Below are 19,943 nucleotides of genomic sequence, written 5' to 3'. Positions count from 1 at the left end.
CAAACAAACAAACAAACAAAAAAACCCACAAAAATTAAAAAACACCAAAATAAACAAAACCCATAAACAAGTGGGAGAATTGCCAAAGGTCAATTTTCCTGGAGTTTCCCTTCAGCAGCTGAAAACATATCCATGCTTGGGATCTGAATGCTGTGTCCAATGGGGATCTAAATTCAGCGTGGGCCTCAAATGGGTGTTTCTCAGTGTTATATATAACCACAAAGTAATTACTGCAAACACTTGGCTGGCATTGTGTTCATGTCTTGTCACAAACAAATTTAACTTTTCCTGGAACAGATGGCATTGCTTTTCCTTTGTGAATCAGTTCATAACCAAGGGAGAAGGACAGAGGAAAGGTTGTTGATATTAATTACTGAACTGCTTTCATTCAGTCTGGGAACCTGAGTGGTTGTGGGCTTGATTTCATCTGGTGACTTGAGGAGCCACCATGAGTGCTGAGATGTAGGAAATGTGCGAGTTGGAGATCTGTCCATGACTGTCTGGGGGGGGCTGTGGTCAGCCATAGAGCCACTGTGGGAGCCTAGAGGAAGAGAAGGGAGTTCGGGGATCCCAGTGCTCTGCCGTGGAACTTTTCTTCACAGAGGGATGTGGGAACTGACACTCTCTATTAAACCTTGAAGAGGTGAGATTCGGTGAGGAAATTCTGAATGAGCTTAGAATCAGGGCAGACCCTTTCTCAACAGGAGTCCAGAAAAGGACACAGAAAGCACTTTCAAGACTGTTGTCTATAGGTTGATCCAAGTTTAAAGGACATACTGAAGTTAGAGGTGTGGTAAAAGAGTCTTCTGCAGCTGTGAAAGACTGAACTGGCCAGCTGAAGAGCACAGGACCATCTGCAAACAGCACTAAAACCCACGTACCCTCTGCCCATATTGCTCTTTGGCTGCTCTTTGCCTCTGCATCCTGCTGTCCCAGATGTGCTCCTTGGGGCTGTGCACTGTCCTTCACACCATCTGCAGATAGATAAATCTCAGTATCTCCTGCATGGCTCAGAGCATTCCCCTTTTCCTTCTGAGTTCTCAGTCCTGTGTTTGTCTGTCTTGAGGAGAGGACTTTGACTGCAGGACACTTATTCATTTGAATGAAGAGTAAATCTTTCCTGGTCCCTGGATCTCTAATTACACCCAGCTGCTTCTCCAACCTCTTCTCTGGACCATGGCCCACCCTGGGAAGACCTGGCTTGTGTTAATGGGAGCTGAAGGGAAAAACATGCAGACCACCAAGAGAACAGGCAAAGGAGAGGGTGGTGGGGCAGGGTAGGGCAGAAACAAATACAGAATCAAATCCAGGATTCAGGGATTTCCTGCTGAGCATCGTGTTGGAGGTGACTTCAGTTTGACCCTGGTCTTCCCTTGAGAGCAATGTCCTCTGGCTGCTCTTCGAGCTGCCCTGGAGCCAGGAGTACAGGCTTGCTTGAAGCAGTGCTTCAGCTGAAAGATGAGCTCAAAACCCCCGCGTGAGACTCCCTGGAGACCCTTCAAGCTTCACCCACCAAGCGTGAGAGCCATGCAGCCAACTGTGCTCTCAGGCTCCCTCGCAGCAGCCTGGATCTCAGACATCCCCAGCTCTGCTGCCCTGCTCCTGCTCCACAGCCCACCAAGCCTCATCGGTGACCAGAGCTCGTGCCAGGCCATGGGACAAGCAATGCCTCTGGAGCTGGGCATGCTTAACAGATACACAAAGGCACAACACACAAGGAGCCACCAGATGCTGGGGCTCTGCTTTTGCAAATGCCATCACATGCAGTCCTGTTCCCTTGTCACACAGCACAAGGCACCCTTGAGAAGCCCAGACAGAGCAGGGGACCAGTGCAGGAGCATTCCCCAAAATAGAGGTTGTGCCAGGGCTGGCTGAGAGCCCCAGGGATGTTTTGATCCAAGCATGTGGCAGAACAGGGGGAAGGGACTGATGCCCAAATGGACAGTACAGCTTTTATTAGCTCCCATTCCTAGAAGGAAGGAAAGAATATTGTGAATCTCTGCATTCATGCCCTCAGCAGCCTGTGTGGGGGGAAAGCAGAGAGCTTGTGCTGTTCCAGCTCATGAGCATTGGAACAAATCCCACAGGAGCCAGCTGCACAACAGCAGAAACCTCTGGAGGGATCATCCCATCCCATCCCATCCCATCCCATCCCATCCCATCCCATCCCATCCCATCCCATCCCATCCCATCCCATCCCATCCCATCCCATCCCATCCCATCCTGCAGGTGCTTGGCACACAGGTGGGGAGCAAACCAAGAAAAAGAAGGGCAGGGATATCCTTTGCTGCCCAGTGACCTGTTCCCAGAGCTGACTCGCAGATGTGCAAACCCATCTGTGGCAGAGAGGAAATATTTGACCCCGGAGCCCTCTTGGCTCCCGTGGAGGAAATGAGCACTGTGGCAGGACTGAAGGAGCCTGAGGATAATGTAAAGCCCCACAGCCAGTGCTCTGGAGCAGTGTCCAGGAACACACAACACCTGCTGCTCTCTCCTACTCATGTGTGGCTGCTGTGAACATCCTCCGTGGTGCTGAGGGGAATCTGGTTTATCCCAGCAAAGCCACAAAGCCACAACCAGCTTTGCCCATCATACCACGCATGGGAGTTTCAAAGCGGATTGAAGAAGAGGGGTGCCAGTTGCAACATCTCCCTTGAAGAGCATCTATCCTGAAAAGATTGAGGGAAAACAGCTGTGGAGAAGACTACAGTGCATTTTTTTCCAGCTGGCATCAGCAGGCTCCATCGCCAAGAGGCACATTATCACCGAGCTGAAAGAAAACAACTTGGGAATAAATCTTGGAAGGTGATAGATAGGAGAGAGGGAACTGTCCAAAACTGCTGCTTGGACCCTTCCCCAAAGGTCGATTCAGAAATAAATCCACGTGAGTCTGGCCTGCCCTCATTCCTGCCTTCTTCTGGTCCTCTTAACACATCAGTGACACTAACTTGGACTCAGTATTGCCCACACCTTCTGCATCCCCACCAAATGTATGGACATATGAAAGGAAATGAAAGCACATCTGAAAGGAATGCCTGGGTTGAGCTGCCCACGGGCTGGCTGGTATGTCTGTGTGCACTGGTCCGTCCATGTTTATATAAATATGTGTCACTCAGCTACTGCAGGCCTTGATGGTTAATGGAACAAGCAGATCTGATAATGTGTGAAAATCCCAGTAGGTAAACAAACAGAAAGCGGAAACGCTGGAGATTTTCACAATTACCCTCCTACAAGTGGAGTGCCAAAAATGCCTGGTCTGAAGCTCTCAGCTCTGGGATGAAAGCAGGGACAGCCCGATGGTCTGTGCCAGTGCAGTGGGGCTGTGGACACAGCAGCAACAGCTATGGCAGAGGCCATCAGGTGTTCCTGGTTTAGTGATCAGTTTCACTGTTATTTTCTGTGTCATGAATAGGATGGGAAAAACTCAAAATTCAGTTCTTATTTTTATTGAAGTGTTCATGATACTCTGGTACTTGGGAGAAGCTTGCCTCTGCTTCATGAACACAAGCTGCCAGACCTGTACTTACAGTCCTGCCTCAGGCATTGATGGCATTTTTAGTGAAAGCAGAAGTTTGAGCTGGGTAAGAGGGGCTGTGTGGCTGTCCCCAGGGGCTTGTCACTACCTCCAGAGCCCTTGTGCTTGGCAACACGGGAAGAGTGCATCACACTCTCTCCAAACTAATCTGCAGCAAGCTGGAAGAGAGCAAAGTCTGCTCTATCCACGGAAGATAAATCAGCTGAAGACAAACACAAAGGGGCAGGTCTTTCCCCATGCTTGGACATAAATCCTGTCCTCATTGCATCTGAGCCATTGTGCCCTCCAATGGCACCTTGTCTCTCTTCCTCCTCGCCTGTCTAGTGATGGCCACAGTCTGCCTGTGCTTAAAAGTATCTGCCCACGGAGCTACCCTGGCAGAGGAGCTGCATGTGCCAACAAATCTATTCTCAACTTGCATAATAGATGAACCCAGTTTCCCCTCATAGAGCTGATGGTGCTGACAAAAGGCCATTTTTACCCCACAGCTGCCTCTTATGATGGCTTCTTTCCCCCCCCCCCCCCCCCCCCGTTTTTTTTTTTTTTTTTTTTTTGCATGTACTTAAGTGACTTTCAGCTATTTGGCAAACTTTCAAGTGGGGGCTAGGCCTTCCTCTGAAAGGGGCTCTGATTTCACAGAAGGAAACTTCCAGTGTGGAATAAAAGCTTGTTTTGTTTATAGTAAACAAGTGCAGTTATAACAAGCTACGGTGGCACGTGTGTGCACATGCAAGCTCCCGCTCTGGAGATCCTCAGCTATATATAAATACACACGGGCGTGTTCTGTCCGGGGCTTTCTTGAGTTCCTGGACTTTTCTGTCTGTCTTTGGGCTGCTGGTGAACAGGCTTTGTGGCCATGCCATCAGAGAGGTGTCTGCAGCTCAGTGTCTCTGCAGAGGTGGGAAGGGGTGGCAGCCCCAGGGCAGCAGAGGTTTTGAGGGGCTGCAGGGTACTGTGCAGAGCAAGGGGAACCCCCTCCCACAGCAGCCAGGAAGGAAACAGCTGGCAGCTGGCCAGAAGGCAGTCAGCTGAGCCTCCTCTTGTTTTCCCCTTGCTGTCTTTTATCCCTGACTCCCTCCTGCTTTTCTCTTTCTCGCTTTCTTTCCAGTCTGCTCTCCTTCCCCCATTCTTCTTCCCACTCCATTCATCACACAATGAGCCCCAGCCAGCAGCTACACTGAGCCAAGGGAAATCATCACATCCATGTGTTTCCCTAATAGCTCTGGACCCTTTTAATAATGAGAGGGAATAGAAAATAAATAGAACCTTTCCCTCAGGGCCCTGTGTGTTTCCCTGTCCTGGCATTCATACCAGTAGGACAGTGCCATGGGACAGAGGGGCTTGCTTCTGACTGGGCTGATATCTTACAGTTTCGCGTGGCCAAGAGAGGTGGCCTGGGGAAGGGCATGAGCCTTTGCTTGCCCAGCACTTAGGGGATCTGGTTGCCATTTCCTTGTGCCTGTTTTTTCCCTTGGAGAATGGCCATTTCTCCATGCCTCAGCCCCACAGTGGTGTCTGGCTGGGCCACGTGCAGGTGTGCAGAGAGTCACACAGAGCAATTAAACCACCGCGTTCACCGTGCTCAGCCCAAAGCTAATGCTGCTTTTTGCCCGTTTCTAGAGGCCAGCACCCTTTGGAGTGGTCGTGGCCAGGGGGCAAGGTGGATCCTGCTGGGAAGGAGGAGAGTGAGCTGGTGGCCTCAGCAGCTCCCAGCAGCGGCCGGGCAATCCAAGAAGAAGACTGCGAGGGGACCGGCACGAAGCCGTACTGCAAAGTGCTGGTGCTGACGGAGGCGCAGGCGAACCACACAGGTTACTACCGCTGCTACTACAAGTACATTGATGCCAAAATCGAGGGCACCACAGCAGTCAGCACCTACGTGTTTGTGAGAGGTAAGAGCTGTGCACCTGCAGGCTGGGGCCTCGGGGCAGCCCCTGCACCAACATAGTATCTGAAAGATGAAACATCTCAATGTGCCTTCCAGGGCAGAGCGTGGCTGCTGCAGCCCCGGGGAGGGGGCCCAGGGCTGGTTCCCTGGAAGCGCAGGGGACCAATATCCGTCCATGGCGGCAGCGCCTGGGATTCAATTATGTCCCATCCTGGGGGCATCGCTCCAGCCGGGCTGGAATGCAGGAATTCAAGGAGTGAGAGCCTGGCCTCAGAGATGCTCCATCACTAAATAAAGCACAGGAGTTATCTACTGGGCAGCCTGGGGCTCCCTGAGGTGCTGGTGGCAGGGTTAGTAGTGTTTCATAAAGCTGAGACTGACAGGGAGAGGATGAGTGGTACAACCACTCCATGTGCAGCCTGTTCCCAGACCTGCTGGCCTGAGTTGCTCCACAGTGATAGATCGAGATGCTCCTCTCCACACTGTCCAGGGGCTGCCATGCAGGCAGGGTTATGAGGTGTATTTTAACAGAGGAGAGATGTTCACCAGGCTTGGGGCTGGAACCTCAGCTTAGGGAGTGGCTGTGGGGCCAATACTCAGCATCTCCGTGTCCCAGGGGTTCCTCCTCCATTGTCTCCCCCACTGCTCACAGCAGGCTCCAGCAAGATAAATGAACTCTGTCCCCTGGAAACAGTTGGCTGAGCTATTTCTCTTTCCACCCCCATTTATTAGTTGGTGCAGTTGTCATGAGCCAGGCAGGTCATGACATATAAGATGCATTTTTCAGAAGTCCCAGGGCAAAGCCAATTTTGCCTCTGCAGCTATGCAGAGAAAAATGCAGGGGCAAATCAGAAAAGCTGGACAGCTGTTGGAGAGGAATTGAAGCCTGTTTGGGCAATTGCTTCCTCTTTCCATGGGCTATGCTGCCCACCCTAAAACAGGACACAGCCTGCCTGGATTTCAGACATCTGTGAGTTGGACAGGGGTGTTCAGACACTCTAGAGGGTTGTATTAGGATGGAGGCAGAGAGCTTCTTAAATACACTGAAAATGAGTACAATCCCACAAGCTTACATGCTGGGAGTGCTTTTGCAAGAACTGATTTTCTTTATGATCCAGCAAATGTCACTTTGCTCCTTGATCCACTTTCTCTCACCTCCAGCCTCTCTGCAGCTCAGGAGCTGCTCTCCTGTTTACCAGAGAGTGCACAGGGTGCAGGGCAGGGGCAATAAATCCCACACTGTCAGGGCCCGTGGGACTCACAGTGCCTGTGGATGGCGTGTGTGCAACAGATCCTGCCAACAGCTCGCAGCACTGCTGTGCACATGGCTGCATAGCACATGTTCATACTCAGTCCCATCAAGCTGTCCCCTCTTATGGTTATCAAGCATCTAGAAAACCTCAGAATCTGCCTGCCTTTCCAGACAGGACAGGCTTTCAGGCAAGAGAAGGGACATGTCAGGAAAACTCAGGCATGTGGTAAGCACAGCCATTGCAGAACATTCAGATAAAGCCTGTTCCTGCTGAACTGGGCTGCAATGTGAGACTGTCCCTGGAGAGCTTGGAAGGGCTGATGTAAGTGTTGGGGATATTTGGAGACAGGATGATCAGACCACAGGTTTATCCATCAAGCTCATTTCTCATGTTAAGGGCTTGGTGAAATTGCCAGGAGCAGAATATCTGTGCTTGCCTGGAAAAATGGATTCTTCTGTATTTTACCTGCAATTCACTGGTCAAATGAACTCTCCATGCATGTATCTCCTTCCCATGTGTCTGGTTAAGTGTGTATTTTATTACAACTACAGATAGCTCTGTAGACACAGAAAGCCTCATCAGGGTAGGATAGGCTACGTTCAGCCCACATCTCATAAAGCTTAGCATGTATTAATGAAGAAGATGCTAAATTATTCCCATCCGACGCATTAAGGCAGTCTTAAGGAAATTTGTGATGTTGTCAGAGAGGGGAGTTACTGCATGAATCACAAGCTCATTGGCAGCAGGACCAGCCCAGTAAATCAGTTCTTGGCTGCCATCTGAGCTTGAAGGGGACCTCATAGTCTCTCACCTCTGGCAGCTGTGCAGCTTCTCCTTCTCACATGCCCAAGGTTTGGGAGAGGAATGAGGAACAAGTTCACACTGAGAAACAAATCTGTGGTTTCAGAAGTCAGCAATCCTGTGGCAGCAAAAAAAAAAAAACAACCCAGGAAATAAATATAAGAACTCTCTGGGCAATCCATGTTTTCCTAAGTTTCTTGAGTGTGGATTGTTTCACCTTCTCTGTAGAAAAAGTGCTTCACACAGAGGAGAGGCCTTTGCAGCATGGGTATCACTGAAGCAGCAGCTTTAGAGATCAAAAATTAAAGGTTTATGCACTTAACAGTGGGAGCACTGCATTGGATTGGGTTGAGCCCAATGTGATTTGAACAACAGAATCCCCAAGTGAGGATCATTTCTAAATTCATCTTTGACTTGTCCCTTTAGATGAGTCTCTTTAGGGGCTGGGTATCAGAGGGAAAGAATCTCAGGACAAATGGTTGTGCTCATGCTACACTCCCTTGAAATCAGTTATTTAGCTGAAACACAGGTGAATAAAACTAAAGGTAGGCCACTGGGATCATTTGGTCTGATTCCAGTGTACCAAAAGCTGTAAAATCTCCCCTAGCAGGACTCTGTGGCAGCCCAGTGTCTCCCAGATGGAGACCCAATCCCCCCCTTATAAAGCCCCCTTCACCCAGGGGACAATTTCCATGAATAAACCCATCATAACCATGTGCTGGATGGACATTTACAGAGGAGAGATGCTGGCAACACCATGCCTTCAAGACACTAGGAACCAGTCTCTATTCAGAGCATCCTGTGAGGCATTAAATCTGTGGAAAAGGGCAGGCAGGGGCTGATAGTAGAGAATAAATCATCTGTCACTGAGGCCACCAAGCAGTCTCACAATTCTTTGTCTCTTCCAATTTTGTCTTCATCCCCTTTACTCAGCCTGGGTCACTGCTGATTGTACACTGTCTCTGCACAGAGTTTGTGTAACATCCCTGGCCTTGCTAAGTCATTTCATAATGCTTATTTCTGGGTGGTTTTGCTCTTCCTGTCAATATTTGTGCTTGCAGCAGTTGGGCGGCAGTGGGGTGGCAGCCCTGGAAAGCTCAGCTCATGTGTTTATCTGCCGGCCGGGCTGGCTGCAGGATGACATCTGCATACCACTGCGCTGCGGATCACTTCCTCGCCAGGGAAGGTCGCGCTGCCGCCGCGGCACCGGGGCAGCAGAGCCCCACCAGCCCCGCGCTGGGGGACACAGCCACCAGCTGGGCAGGCGCCGAGCCCAGGACACGACGCACTGGTTTCACAAAGGGTCAGGCTCAGGCAGAGACCTTGAGGGCTCCAGGAAAGGGGAGGTCATTTCCCGCACTGCCCAAATGTCACACAAGTGTCGCTGCACTGGTACCGTGTTTAGTGCAGAGGAGCCGGCTGGCTTTGCATTCCCGAGCTCCAGGTGTCTCCTCTGACTGTCACATGTGGCAGATGGGGCTGAACAGCTCAACACTCCCTCTGAAAAGCTTGTGCTGTGAGTGCTTTGTTAAGGAAATTCAGAAAGCCTCCTTTTCTACTGGTTGTTGCCTTTTCCCAGTTTTTTTCTTCTTTTTTAGTAGTTGTTCTCCTTGTATCTTTCCTACAGATTTTGAACAGCCATTTATCAACAAGCCAGAGACCCTCCTCATCAGCAACAAGGAGAACACTTGGGTACCATGTCTCGTGTCCATCCCAGATCTTAACGTCACACTGACCTCGGTGAGAGCTCGGCTGCTGGGATACTGCACCGAGATGTATTGCATTTGTTCTGCATTTGTAATTGCCTGAGTGGAAGTATGACAGGCACTGCCAGGAAAGGAAAATGCATGGGATACATTTTCCATGGAAAGTACAAGCCACTGGCTTCCTCGTTTTATTTGCTGGTTGAAGCTGTGTTGTCCAGTTCCCTTGGGCAGATCCCACAGGTTTCCTGCCAACCTTGTTTCTCTTCCCTGGAGCTCTATGAAACAAAACGAGACTTTGTTTTAAATCCATTTCCCCAGAGCATCCCGTTTGCCTCATCTCTGTGATCTATACCCCTCTATGTGGTCGGCATCCCCACAAGGGAGGAGGCTGCAGCCCCGGGGCTCATGGCTAAAAACAACTCTCTTATCAGTCTGCTTTTGCTTTTGCCTTTTTTTCCCCTTTTTTTTTTTTTTTTTTTTTTTTTTTTTTTTTTTTTTTTTTTTTTTTACAATGCAAATACATCCTTCCAGGATGAGTGTTACTATTGTACAAAGGCCTTCAGGGACACTCTGGGGGCCAGGGGCCTTTCCCTTGCCCGGGAAGGACACTACTCAAGGTCAGCACTCATCCCAGAGGGCTGATGTTTGGGACATCAGCATCAGTTTCCTCAGCTATCTCTAGAAATTTCCATTCCTGGAAGTCTCTGGCCCACTCTGCAGACGGGGAGGCTAATGGTGCAGGATGCAGCTACTTGGGGTAGAGGGGAGGCCACGATTCCTAGATGGCAAACCCTCAGGGGGAGAGGGCAGGAGGCCAGCACAGCATGATGCTGCATCATTTCTTCCCACAAAAGGGATGTGTTAGCCAGCATAAAGCCTGGGAGGGGTGGAGTGGGAATGTTGTTACCCTCTGATTTCAGTTGGCAAAATTTTGATATTTCCAGCAAAATTTCTTCATCCACCCTGACGGGAAAAGCACTTTCTGGGACAGCAAGAAGGGAATGCAGGTACCCACACACTTGATCAGGGACTTATTGTATGTCCACTGTGAGACTGTAATCGACAAGAAGGTCTTCAAATCCAATTTCTTCATCATCCATATAGCAGGTGAATATTTGGGAAGGTTCAGGGGAGCAGTTTGGGTGCCTCTGAAATCCATCAGTGTGGCTCATGGGATTGTTATGGTCCTCTCTAGCTACACAGACTCTGCATGGTGCTTATATCTCTTCCACTGTGTATTGGAGAGGTACACCATGCAGCAGGATTCCCAAACCTCCTGTAACTGCACAGCCTGAGTCAAAGAGTTAACTAGATCAGAAATCTCTTTTCATTCCCTCTTCTGCATCAGGGAGTGAACTGTATGACATCCAGCTGTATCCCAAGAAAGCCATGGAGCTGCTAGTAGGAGAGAAGCTGGTCTTGAACTGCACAGTGTGGGCTGAGTTCAACTCTGCCGTCGGCTTCCACTGGACTTACCCTGGCAAACAGGTACCAGCAAGCTGAGCAGCTCCCCGTGCACTGAACTGTTACCCTCTGAGTCACCCCCTCCTGACCCTTCATTGTTCCTCTTCACATCATTGGCAGGGCTCTGCTTCATAATCCTAACCATGCTGTGCCCTGGACATCTTGGTCAGAGTGTTCTCCCATTTTTTTTTCTCCTGCAGCAGAAGGCAGACAGAATGAAGACCCCTTTTCCTGGCAGAAAGCTCCCTCCTTGCTGAGGTGTTACTGCTCTGGGGCTCTTGAGAAAACATGGACTTCACTTTCACCAGTGCAAATCTAGAGCAAATGTGATTGGTTTAAAAGGAACTACTCTAATCATAGAGCCCTTGTTACCAAAAGCCTGTAAGATGGTCCCTTCCCCACTGTGTTTTCCCCCTCTTGTACCCTCAGGCTTTTTTGATTAGTGTGACAGGGGAGTCCCTTGAGAACATCACTCAGTTCATGGGGCTCCCAGCCTGGTTCCTGGGCTTACAAGAGCAAACCATGCTAAGATCTAAGCCCAGCCTCAGGCAGTCAGTACACAACATGTGCCCTTCCATCTCTGAGGATGGCAGTCAGTTTTGCAGAAACCTGTCCAGGTAGAGGCAAGCACCGAGCATCAGGAATCACAGCTGTGAAGGGCCCATCCACACAGCCTCATCCCATTGCTGTCTTTCATCCCCTTCTCTCTGTCATCTCCCACAGACGCAGCGAGCAGTGATCGAGTCTGAGCGCCGGTCCCTGCAGACACAAACAGAGCTCTCCAGTATCCTGACCCTCCACAATGTCAGCCAGCAGGACCTGGGAAAGTACACATGCACTGCCACCAGTGATGCCCAGATGCTGGAGGAGAGCACTGATGTCATTGTGCACGGTACAGCATCTGCCAGAGCCCTGCAGAGCCACAGCCAGGGCCCAGCTGCAGCAGAGTCAACCCCAGACTGGCTGGGCAGAGTGGCTCCTGAACCTCCCTCCACTCTGCTTTAGTGAAACCCAGCCCTTCTCCAGCCCCTCAGCCCTCCTGTGTGCCAGCATCATGCTGGGAGCAGAGTCACATTCAGCAAGGTCCCAAAAGGGAGGGAGAGAGATGCCAACACCAAATTGGCCCAAATGCAGTGGAATGGCAGGACACATACCTTGCAGCCCTATGGCAAATGCAGTGCCCCTGTGGCATGGCTGGCCTGAGGGGCACCAGCTGCAGGTGCACAAGGCACTACCTGCTTTGGGTGGTTGTTTCTTGGCAGCAGAAAGCCAAAGGGCAGCCCAGCCTTCCTGCATTCCCAATGTTCCCAAGAGGGAGACAGAGGCAGATCTTCAGCTGCGCTGTCATGACACCCAGCCCTGTCCTTGGTCCTTGCTGTCAGGCCCTGTGGAGAGCAGCAGAGCTTTGTGACACCCTGTCTCTTTGAGTTCTCCTCCATGGTCCCTTTTTTCCTTGCAGAAAAACCTTTCATCACCGTGGAGTGGAGGAAGGGCCCAGTGATAGAAGCCACTGCAGGAGACGAAGCCGTGAAGCTGCCAGTGAAAGTCGTGGCCTACCCCCCACCAGACTTCCAGTGGTAACTCACCTTTCTTAGCTTGAGCCACTTTCTCCTTTTCTCCTTTCCTCTGTCAAATGGGGAAAACTAGCCTGGCTTCCTTGCTAGGTCCCTCTGCCACCAAGATTGTCACAAATGTCACTTCTTTCTGCCCATGGGAGCCACTTCTCCCATGTCCTGGCTCTCAATTGCACAGCCTGGCTTGGCAGCTCTGCACGGCTGGAGGGGCCAAGTGGAGTTCCCACAGGAGCTGTCCCTCTTGTCCCTCTGCTGTGGCGATCACAGCTGCCCAGAGGAACAAGGTAGTGGGATGGGTTGTGCACCTCATCATGCTGCACTTCCATCAGAGCTGACTGGAGATGGGAGCTTTGCACCCACTCACTGCTCAGGCAGAGCTACAACACCCCCAACTCCACACACATCCATACGACACAATGTGCAGACCCATAACCTGGGTCCAGGGCAGGCCCATGGGTCTCTCCAGAGAGGTCCTCAGTGCTAGCAAGAGGCACTCTGCACTCTTGTGGACATCAGCAAACCCTTTGCCCAGCTGCCAGTGGGACACTTCCTCCCCATGGCTGCATTTTCTCTCTGCCTCCCCGCAGGTACAAGGATGGAAAGCTAATTCCCAAGCAATCTCAATCTTCAATGCAGATCAAGGATGTGTCGGAGCAGCACGCTGGGACATACACGCTGGTTCTGCGGAACAGGCTGGCGGGGCTGGAGAAGCACATCAGCCTCCAATTAATTGTCAATGGTAAGGAGGGGCTGGGGCTGGAGCTGGGGGGAGAGTGCTGAGCCCATGGCCCCAGCCTTTGGGCTGCTCCAAGACCAAGTCCCCATTGCTGTCCTAAAGCTGTTAGTACCTACATGACCTCTTCCTCCCCCATGGCGCAATTTTATTCCTGGCTCCCTCACTTTGGGCAGTTTATATCATTGCTCAGGGGCCACTTCCTGATTGCAGTTGGAGATGCTGCTGAGGGTGACCCTGACTGATGTGGACTTAAGAGCAGGGCAGCTGCCACACAGGTGAAGTTTGATCTGGAGTAGTTCCTCTGGGTGGGAAGCCCCTATGGAGTTTTCCCACAGCAGAAAGTGGTCCCAGTCATGCAGGAAACAGATGCCAGCTAAAAAAGTGCTGGAAGGACACTGCTGCCTGGAGATGTGTCTCCAGCAGGCTCTGTGGCCCTGTGCTTTGAGCCCTGTAGTATCCAGACAGTTCCACTCACCAGAGAAAAGAGAAACGATGTCACTTGAATCTGCTTAAGTATGACCTGCTGTGCCTTGCAAGCCTGAGTTGCCCTGAGAGCCAGAGAGCTGTAGTGCCCAGGCTGTCCATAAATGGGCCTGGGGAGGGCTGTGCCAGGCCTGGGGATGCAGTGCCTGAGCCTGCAGCTGCTCACAAAGTCACTCTGATCCTTGCAGTTCCTCCACGCATCCATGAGAAAGAAGCCTCTTCCCCAAGCATCTACTCCAAGAGGAGCCCCCAGGCCCTCACCTGCACTGTCTATGGCATCCCAGCACCAGAGGTGATCCAGTGGCAGTGGAGGCCGTGGATGCCCTGTCGGATGTTCTCCCGACGCAGCCTGTAAGTGCCATTTCTTCCAACACTTGTGTCTTGTCAGGCCACCATCGTGGTGTTATGGGCTTCTTGTGACCATGGCTGTGCCCCCAGCCGTGTCTCGGTTTTGCTCTCCCACCCACAACATGGCACCTTGTGGGAAGACAGAATGGAGACACTTGTTGTCCGTGTGGGAGTTTTGCCCAGGCTGGCTGGTCCCAGACACCAACAGCTTCCACAGCATCCTCTGCATCCTCAGCCACCTGCCTCTGTCAGTGGATGTCCATGGCCCAGCCACCCCTCACAGGACCTGCAATGAAACCACTGATCACTGTGCTAATGGGGAAACTGAGGCAGATTGCAGGAGAAATTGTCACAGCCCCTTGGTAAGACCCCAAGAGAGCAGCTGGGGCTCACACCATTCCTGCCCTGAGGTCCTTGTGGTTTTTCTGTCCTTTTTCTTCTCCTGGGAAGCAAAAGTGCTCATAGGCAGCTGCTGCTTGTGGGGAAGAATTGCTGAATCCTGGGGAAGTGCCAGATCTCTGCCAGCTGCTGGGATGATTTGCCAGCAGGGCAATAGGTAGTCAGGAAGGGTGCATGCCCACTGCCTGTGCCCTGGGAAGCTGAGGCAGCATCAGGCAGGGCTGCAGTGGCATTTTTTAATGACAGTCTCACCAGAAGAAGGAAAAGGGATGCTGGGGAGTTGTAGCCAGAGCAGTCAGGGCAGAGGACATCAGGGTGCCTGAGGGAAGCCTGGTCCCACAGCCCTGTGCAGGCTTTTGCCAAGCCAGGGATGACAGAGTTTTCCATTGCATGAAAGTGCACTGTGGCCTGTCAGGAAGCAGAGGGGCCCGTGAATTATGAGCACTGTCTCCCAAGGCCACCATATTTCTGCCTAGCACAGCTCCAGAGGATGCAGGAGGCTTCTTTCTAGCTTCCTGTTGTTTACACAGCTCACCAGAGTGTTTGCTCCGCCAAGTGCTCTGCCCCACACTGCCAGCACACACCTTTGCTACAGCTCCTGGGCCCTCAGCTCCCCTCTGCTTCCCTGTCACCCAAAGCCTCTCCCTTCTATCCCAACCCACCCTCACATCTTCCACCCCAACCTGCATTTCAAAAGCACCCTTCAGGCAGCAGCATCACAGGTCCCTGACAGATTTGGCCACTTCTCCCCACCCACCTGTCTCAGCCTGAAGAGGTACCATCATTCCTCTGTGAGACACCAGCAGCACCTCTACCTGGGGAGGTCTCTCTCCTGGCTTTTGTTGAAGTGGGGGCAGCAGGAGCGCCACTGGGTGCTACGCCTTTGGGTATTGCACCATCTGCTCCCCAGGCTAGCACCAGACAGTCAGTGACACCCTTGACTCTCAGTCCCAGCAGGGCTTTAGGGTCTTGGTGCTGAGCAAAATGACATAAAGAGTTGCCCTAGGCACACATGAATCATCCTGTCTTTCTCCACCCTTAGCAAGGAAAGATGAAGCCCCAGGCCTGCGGGTGAAGACACTGCTTGGGACACCTGTATCTGTTCCCTGCCTCAGTTTTCACATCTACAAATTTTTGCCTCACTGGTGGTTGCAAGGCACCCTTATAAAGCACATCAGAATTGTGTAACTGAAAGACCCAGGAAATTTTGCAGAGTTATAGGACGGGGCCATCAGTTCTCTGACACAAAGCTGCTTTTGCTGTCTTTTTCCCAGCTAACCTTCTCTCTGTCTCTCTCCTCTTTCCCCTGCTCGTCCCTGGCTGCTGGATTAGCAATAGCAGGCACCGGGCAGCAAGGCGCCATCAGCGGGACCGGATGCCCGAGTGCAAGGACTGGAAAGATGTGTCACAGCAGGACGCCGTGAACCCCATCGAGAGCATTGACACCTGGGTGGAGTTCGTGGAGGGGCGGAACAAGGTGAGGCTGTATTCCAAACCCATCCTCGGACTGGGAGCTGGAGACAGGCACAGGACTCCTTTGCAATCAGCCAGGAAAAGTTTCCTGGAAAGGGGCCTGGCAGAGACAGATTTGGGGAGGGCTTCACACCTCTGCTTCCAAAGTAAACCATCAGTGGCTGTTCCCAGCCCTGGGGCTCCACAGTACCAGGCAGCCCCAGGGCGAGGGAGAGCTGTCATCTTTGAGAAATTACCCTGTGTCCAGAGAGGCCCCCACTGGGGCTGGCTGCACAGGAGGGATTTCATGGATTGCTACTGAACACAGGGCATCCAGCTAGGGAAGACGTGGGACAGGTGCTATGGGGGCTCCCATGGCCATTTCTGAGCATTTTGCAGGAGCTGTTCTGTAAAAACCAAGCCCTGCAGAGCATCCTGGGCAAGAGAGCAGGAGTCACAAGCTCACTAGGAAATCTCTGGCCTTGGGAAGGTGCATGTGTCTGGTGGGGCATTTCATCCAGCTGTCCCCATCCTGGTGGGGTGAGGGTGATTTGGAGGAGCTGGCATCTGTCTGCTGCAGCTTTGTGAGTAGGAGCAATGTGTTCTCCACAAAGCCACTTCTCCATCCCAGCATTTCCTCTCTGGAAGGAACATCTCTCCCTCACTGCAGTGTGTGACCTGCTTGCTGCCTGCTTCTTTCTGTCTCCTGGGTAGCCACGAGTGTCAGGTCTGTGCCATGACGAGGTTCCTGTCCCCACTGGTGTCGGGCACCAGCCGCTCACAGAGGGATGCAGAACAAACAAATGGGCCCCTGTTTCCGAAAGTCACTTCCTGTTTTCCTACACACCTCTAAAGGCACTTCCCGTCCCCTGGCCTGGCCCGGAGTTCATCACTCTGCCAAAAGAGTGGCAAGGGCAGATGATTCTCCTCCCAGAGCAGCTGAAGGGAGGTTGAGGGATTTATGTTTCCCAGGGATGCAAGCAGGGGTAGTAGGAGCTCTTGGGTAAGAAGCTCTTGTGTACCACTACAGGTTTGACACTTGTACTGGTCCTTTCTGATCTTCCCCTATTTTCCCTATTTTCTTCCTTCTATTCCTCAGCTGTGTCCTTCTCATTCCATTTCTTTGGTTGTAACTCTCCTGGAGCTTCAACTTAGGTTGTGCATCCCCACAGATGTGTAAGAGTTTTGGGAGAAAAGAGCTGTTCCATTCACAGTGGGATGCTACATCCTAAAATCTGCTTTCTCTCTCTCTCCTTGCCCTTTCTGCCTGTCTTCTCTTGCCATCCTCCTGGTTTTTATTCCATCTGTAAACGCCAGAACGAGCCACAGGATATGCAGTGCACAGTAATGCACTGCAGGCAGCAGGATGATGTCAGATCAAGAAACCCCAACTCAAACATAACACTACAGATTAGAAGGAAAATCACCAAGAAACAGGAAAGGCAGCACACAAAAGTGCCAGCAATAGGGTCACTCTGGTTGTATGAATAACCCCAAGAAACGGAAAAGGCAATGGACAAAAGTACCAGTAATAAAGTCACTTCAGCTGTGTTGAGTATGCACTGAATGAATGACTGTTCCTTCTGGTTAACACAACCTCAATACATTGCCCCTCAGAACGGAAATGCTTCCCAAAGTCTATAGGCTTATGGGATGCAAAGGGAAAGAAATTTCCCTGTAGGACCACGTTAATTTTGCATTTCAAACACCATCTCATTAGAGGGATTTTTTAACTTGTCATTTAAACTGGAGCCTCAAACTGCAAGTCTCCTCTAAGGGGAGTGCTTGTAACACTTTTGGTAGCTCACACATGTGCTGTGTGAGCCAGGAGGAGGAGACGAGCAGCCTTATTCCCCAGCTGCTTTTCTTGGCTAATTTGGGGACAGCATCCCCTGGGTCCATGCTCCCAGGATGGCAGCCTGGCTTTCTGCCCAATCTCAGTTATGTCGTGCTGGAGGGAGAGAGGAGGAAGCTTTTAGGACCGTGTCTATGTACGCTTGGAATTCAATGAAAGATGACAGCTCTTCCTGAAGGGATGAGAGCTGGGATATTTTCACAGGTTTGATTTCTCCTTGTGAATAAAAGGAGTGCTTGCAGGTCTGTAAGCACCTATAAATTCCACTGAACCCTGTGGGATACTAAATAGTCACTTAACTGCAGAGGGCTCAGGGAATCAAAGCCCTGGTGTCCTTTCCCTTTCTTCCCACTGTTATAAATAAAGCTTGGCAGGAGCTTAACCATCCCCTCAGCCCTGCATCCTGTTACTGTCCCCCTTGCTGAGCACTGTCCCCATTGTGACCCGAGGGGCTTAACAAGAAGTTTGCTCCCATGGAGAGGCATCTATGCTGACTGGGCTCTGTAAGAAGATGCAGAGATTGGGAATAAAATCATGTTATTATTGGTAGAGCCAACAGATAAAGCTTGAAATGCACAAAAGGCTGTAGGATAAGGGCCTGTTTTCACATAAAAACAACAGCTGGTGGGGGCTTTGCTACCTGCCAGAGAGCAGCAGCAATCCTACTTCTCTTCCCTGTTGCTCTTTCTAACTCTTCCTTATGTTCTCTTCTCCCATCAGACCGTCAGCAAACTGGCCATCCAGGAGGCCAATGTCTCAGCCATGTACAAGTGTATTGCCTCTAATAAAGTGGGTCGAGACGAGCGGCTGATCTACTTCTACGTGACCAGTGAGTACTGTAAAATCCCCCCCACCTGCACCAGCCAAGCTCTCTGCTTGAAATAGGCAGGTCCTTAGAGCTGTCAGGTCCTGCCATTCACAGTTAGGATCTTCAACAGCAACTGGAAAGCCAGCAGGAAAGCAGGGCTAGCCCAGAGATCTGCTGGGTGGCAAAAGCCTGAAGCCCTGGCAGCAGATAGCACAGGCAGAGTGGCAGACAGACTTGGGAATGAGCCAGCACTGCCTGTGCCTAGGTCCTGAAGCAGACCTGGCAGGTCCTGGGCGGGTCTTGGGCTGGGGACATCCCGCTGGCTCAGGCCCAGGCAGCTCCCTGGGCTGGGGATGTGCCTGGTCCAAGAGCATCCTCTAGTGGCACCGCCCGACCTATCCCAGGCCAGGTCCCGCTGGCCCCAGCCCCCGGCAGTGATCCCACGGGATTTTGGTGATGGGAGGAAGCTGAGTTTGTAGGAACCAGAGCCCCGCGGTGTGAGCTGGAGTCATGGCCCACAGGGGGCTGCGTGAGCCTCCTGCCAGTGGTACCCTGTCCCGGCAGGAGCCTGTCCCTGTCTGCTGAGACAGGGAGCCCAGCAAGGGCACAGCAAAAGCTTATCCTATGGAATGAGAATTCCACAATAGAATTCCCAGCCCAGAAGCTCATGGCCCTGTGGTACCTGTGCTGTCAGAGCTACCAGCTTTTGTGAAGCCAGAAGACAGTCACTTCAGTCACTGCTTCAGTAATGCTCTCTGTGTTATTGTCCAGGCTGCTGTGTCACTGCCTGCAGGTGTGAAGGTGGGCATGTGTACAAATGGGAGCAGTAACAGCCTAATTCAGACCTCCCTGGCTTGTTTCATTTGTGACCCCATATTAATTTCACCTGGGACTTGAGCATGTCCTGTAGCACTCACTGGAATTAAGCTGTGATTGCCAGCAGTTTGCATGTCACAGTTCTGGTCTACAGTGGTTTCCTTTACCCTGGATAAGGACAGGCGGATCTCTGAGAGCTGAGCCCAAGGAGACAATTTCATTGTGTCTGGCAGCTCAGCCATGAAAACTCATTCACATGTTCATTTCCTTCCTGAAAGCCATTCCAGACGGGTTCGAGATTGAGTCCCAGCCCTCGGAAGAGCCCATAGAGGGGCAGGACCTACAGCTGAGCTGCAATGCGGACAACTACACCTATGAGAACCTGCAGTGGTATCGGCTGAACCTCTCCAAGCTCCACGATGAAGAGGGCAACCCCCTCGTGCTGGACTGTAAGAATGTCCACCACTATGCCACCAAGATGCAGGGGGACCTGCGCTTCCAGCCCAACTCCAATGATGCAACCTTGCTGCTCACCATCCCCAACATCTCCCTGGATGAGGAGGGAGATTATGTGTGTGAGGTGCAGAACAGGAAGACTCGGGAGAAACACTGCCACAAGAAATACATCTCTGTGCAGGGTGAGGGTCCACAGGGCGGGAGTGACAGAGGAGAGCTGGTGCTCTTGCTGCCATCAGCTTCCCAGGCCATCCCCAGGGGAAGCCACACAAGCAAGCTAAACTCAAGGTGGCAAAGGCAGGGCACCTGGGTTCTCAAGACACCCTTCAGCAGGGGTCAGAGACCCAAAGGCCCCCAGGAACACAGATA

The 19,943-nt window shown here is 51.7% G+C and overlaps 1 protein-coding gene across 5 annotated transcripts in view; it reads left to right on the top strand.

Annotated features, from left to right (window-relative positions):
* Positions 1–19,943, top strand: part of FLT4 (fms related receptor tyrosine kinase 4) — a 57,422-nt gene that overhangs the window by 21,901 nt on the left and 15,578 nt on the right. For 3 of the 5 annotated variants that reach the window (XM_053956536.1, XM_053956535.1, XM_053956540.1), the window contains exons 1-10: positions 8,272–9,217; positions 10,128–10,290; positions 10,532–10,671; positions 11,371–11,539; positions 12,107–12,224; positions 12,809–12,960; positions 13,629–13,791; positions 15,520–15,664; positions 18,215–18,323; positions 19,397–19,756. In XM_053956536.1, coding sequence (XP_053812511.1) covers positions 8,582–9,217; positions 10,128–10,290; positions 10,532–10,671; positions 11,371–11,539; positions 12,107–12,224; positions 12,809–12,960; positions 13,629–13,791; positions 15,520–15,664; positions 18,215–18,323; positions 19,397–19,756 — 2,155 coding nt within the window. In that variant the 5' untranslated portion in view covers positions 8,272–8,581. Of the gene's footprint in view, positions 1–5,155; positions 5,428–8,271; positions 9,218–10,127; positions 10,291–10,531; positions 10,672–11,370; positions 11,540–12,106; positions 12,225–12,808; positions 12,961–13,628; positions 13,792–15,519; positions 15,665–18,214; positions 18,324–19,396; positions 19,757–19,943 lie in introns of those variants that run through there. The other 2 variants (XM_053956539.1, XM_053956537.1) reach the window with 1 other exon arrangement.

Source organism: Vidua chalybeata, chromosome 15 (assembly GCF_026979565.1).
Source record: "Vidua chalybeata isolate OUT-0048 chromosome 15, bVidCha1 merged haplotype, whole genome shotgun sequence".
Taxonomy (NCBI): domain Eukaryota; kingdom Metazoa; phylum Chordata; class Aves; order Passeriformes; family Viduidae; genus Vidua; species Vidua chalybeata.
The sequence above is the reverse complement of the archived record's forward strand: the minus strand, read 5'-3'. Positions and strand labels throughout refer to the sequence as shown.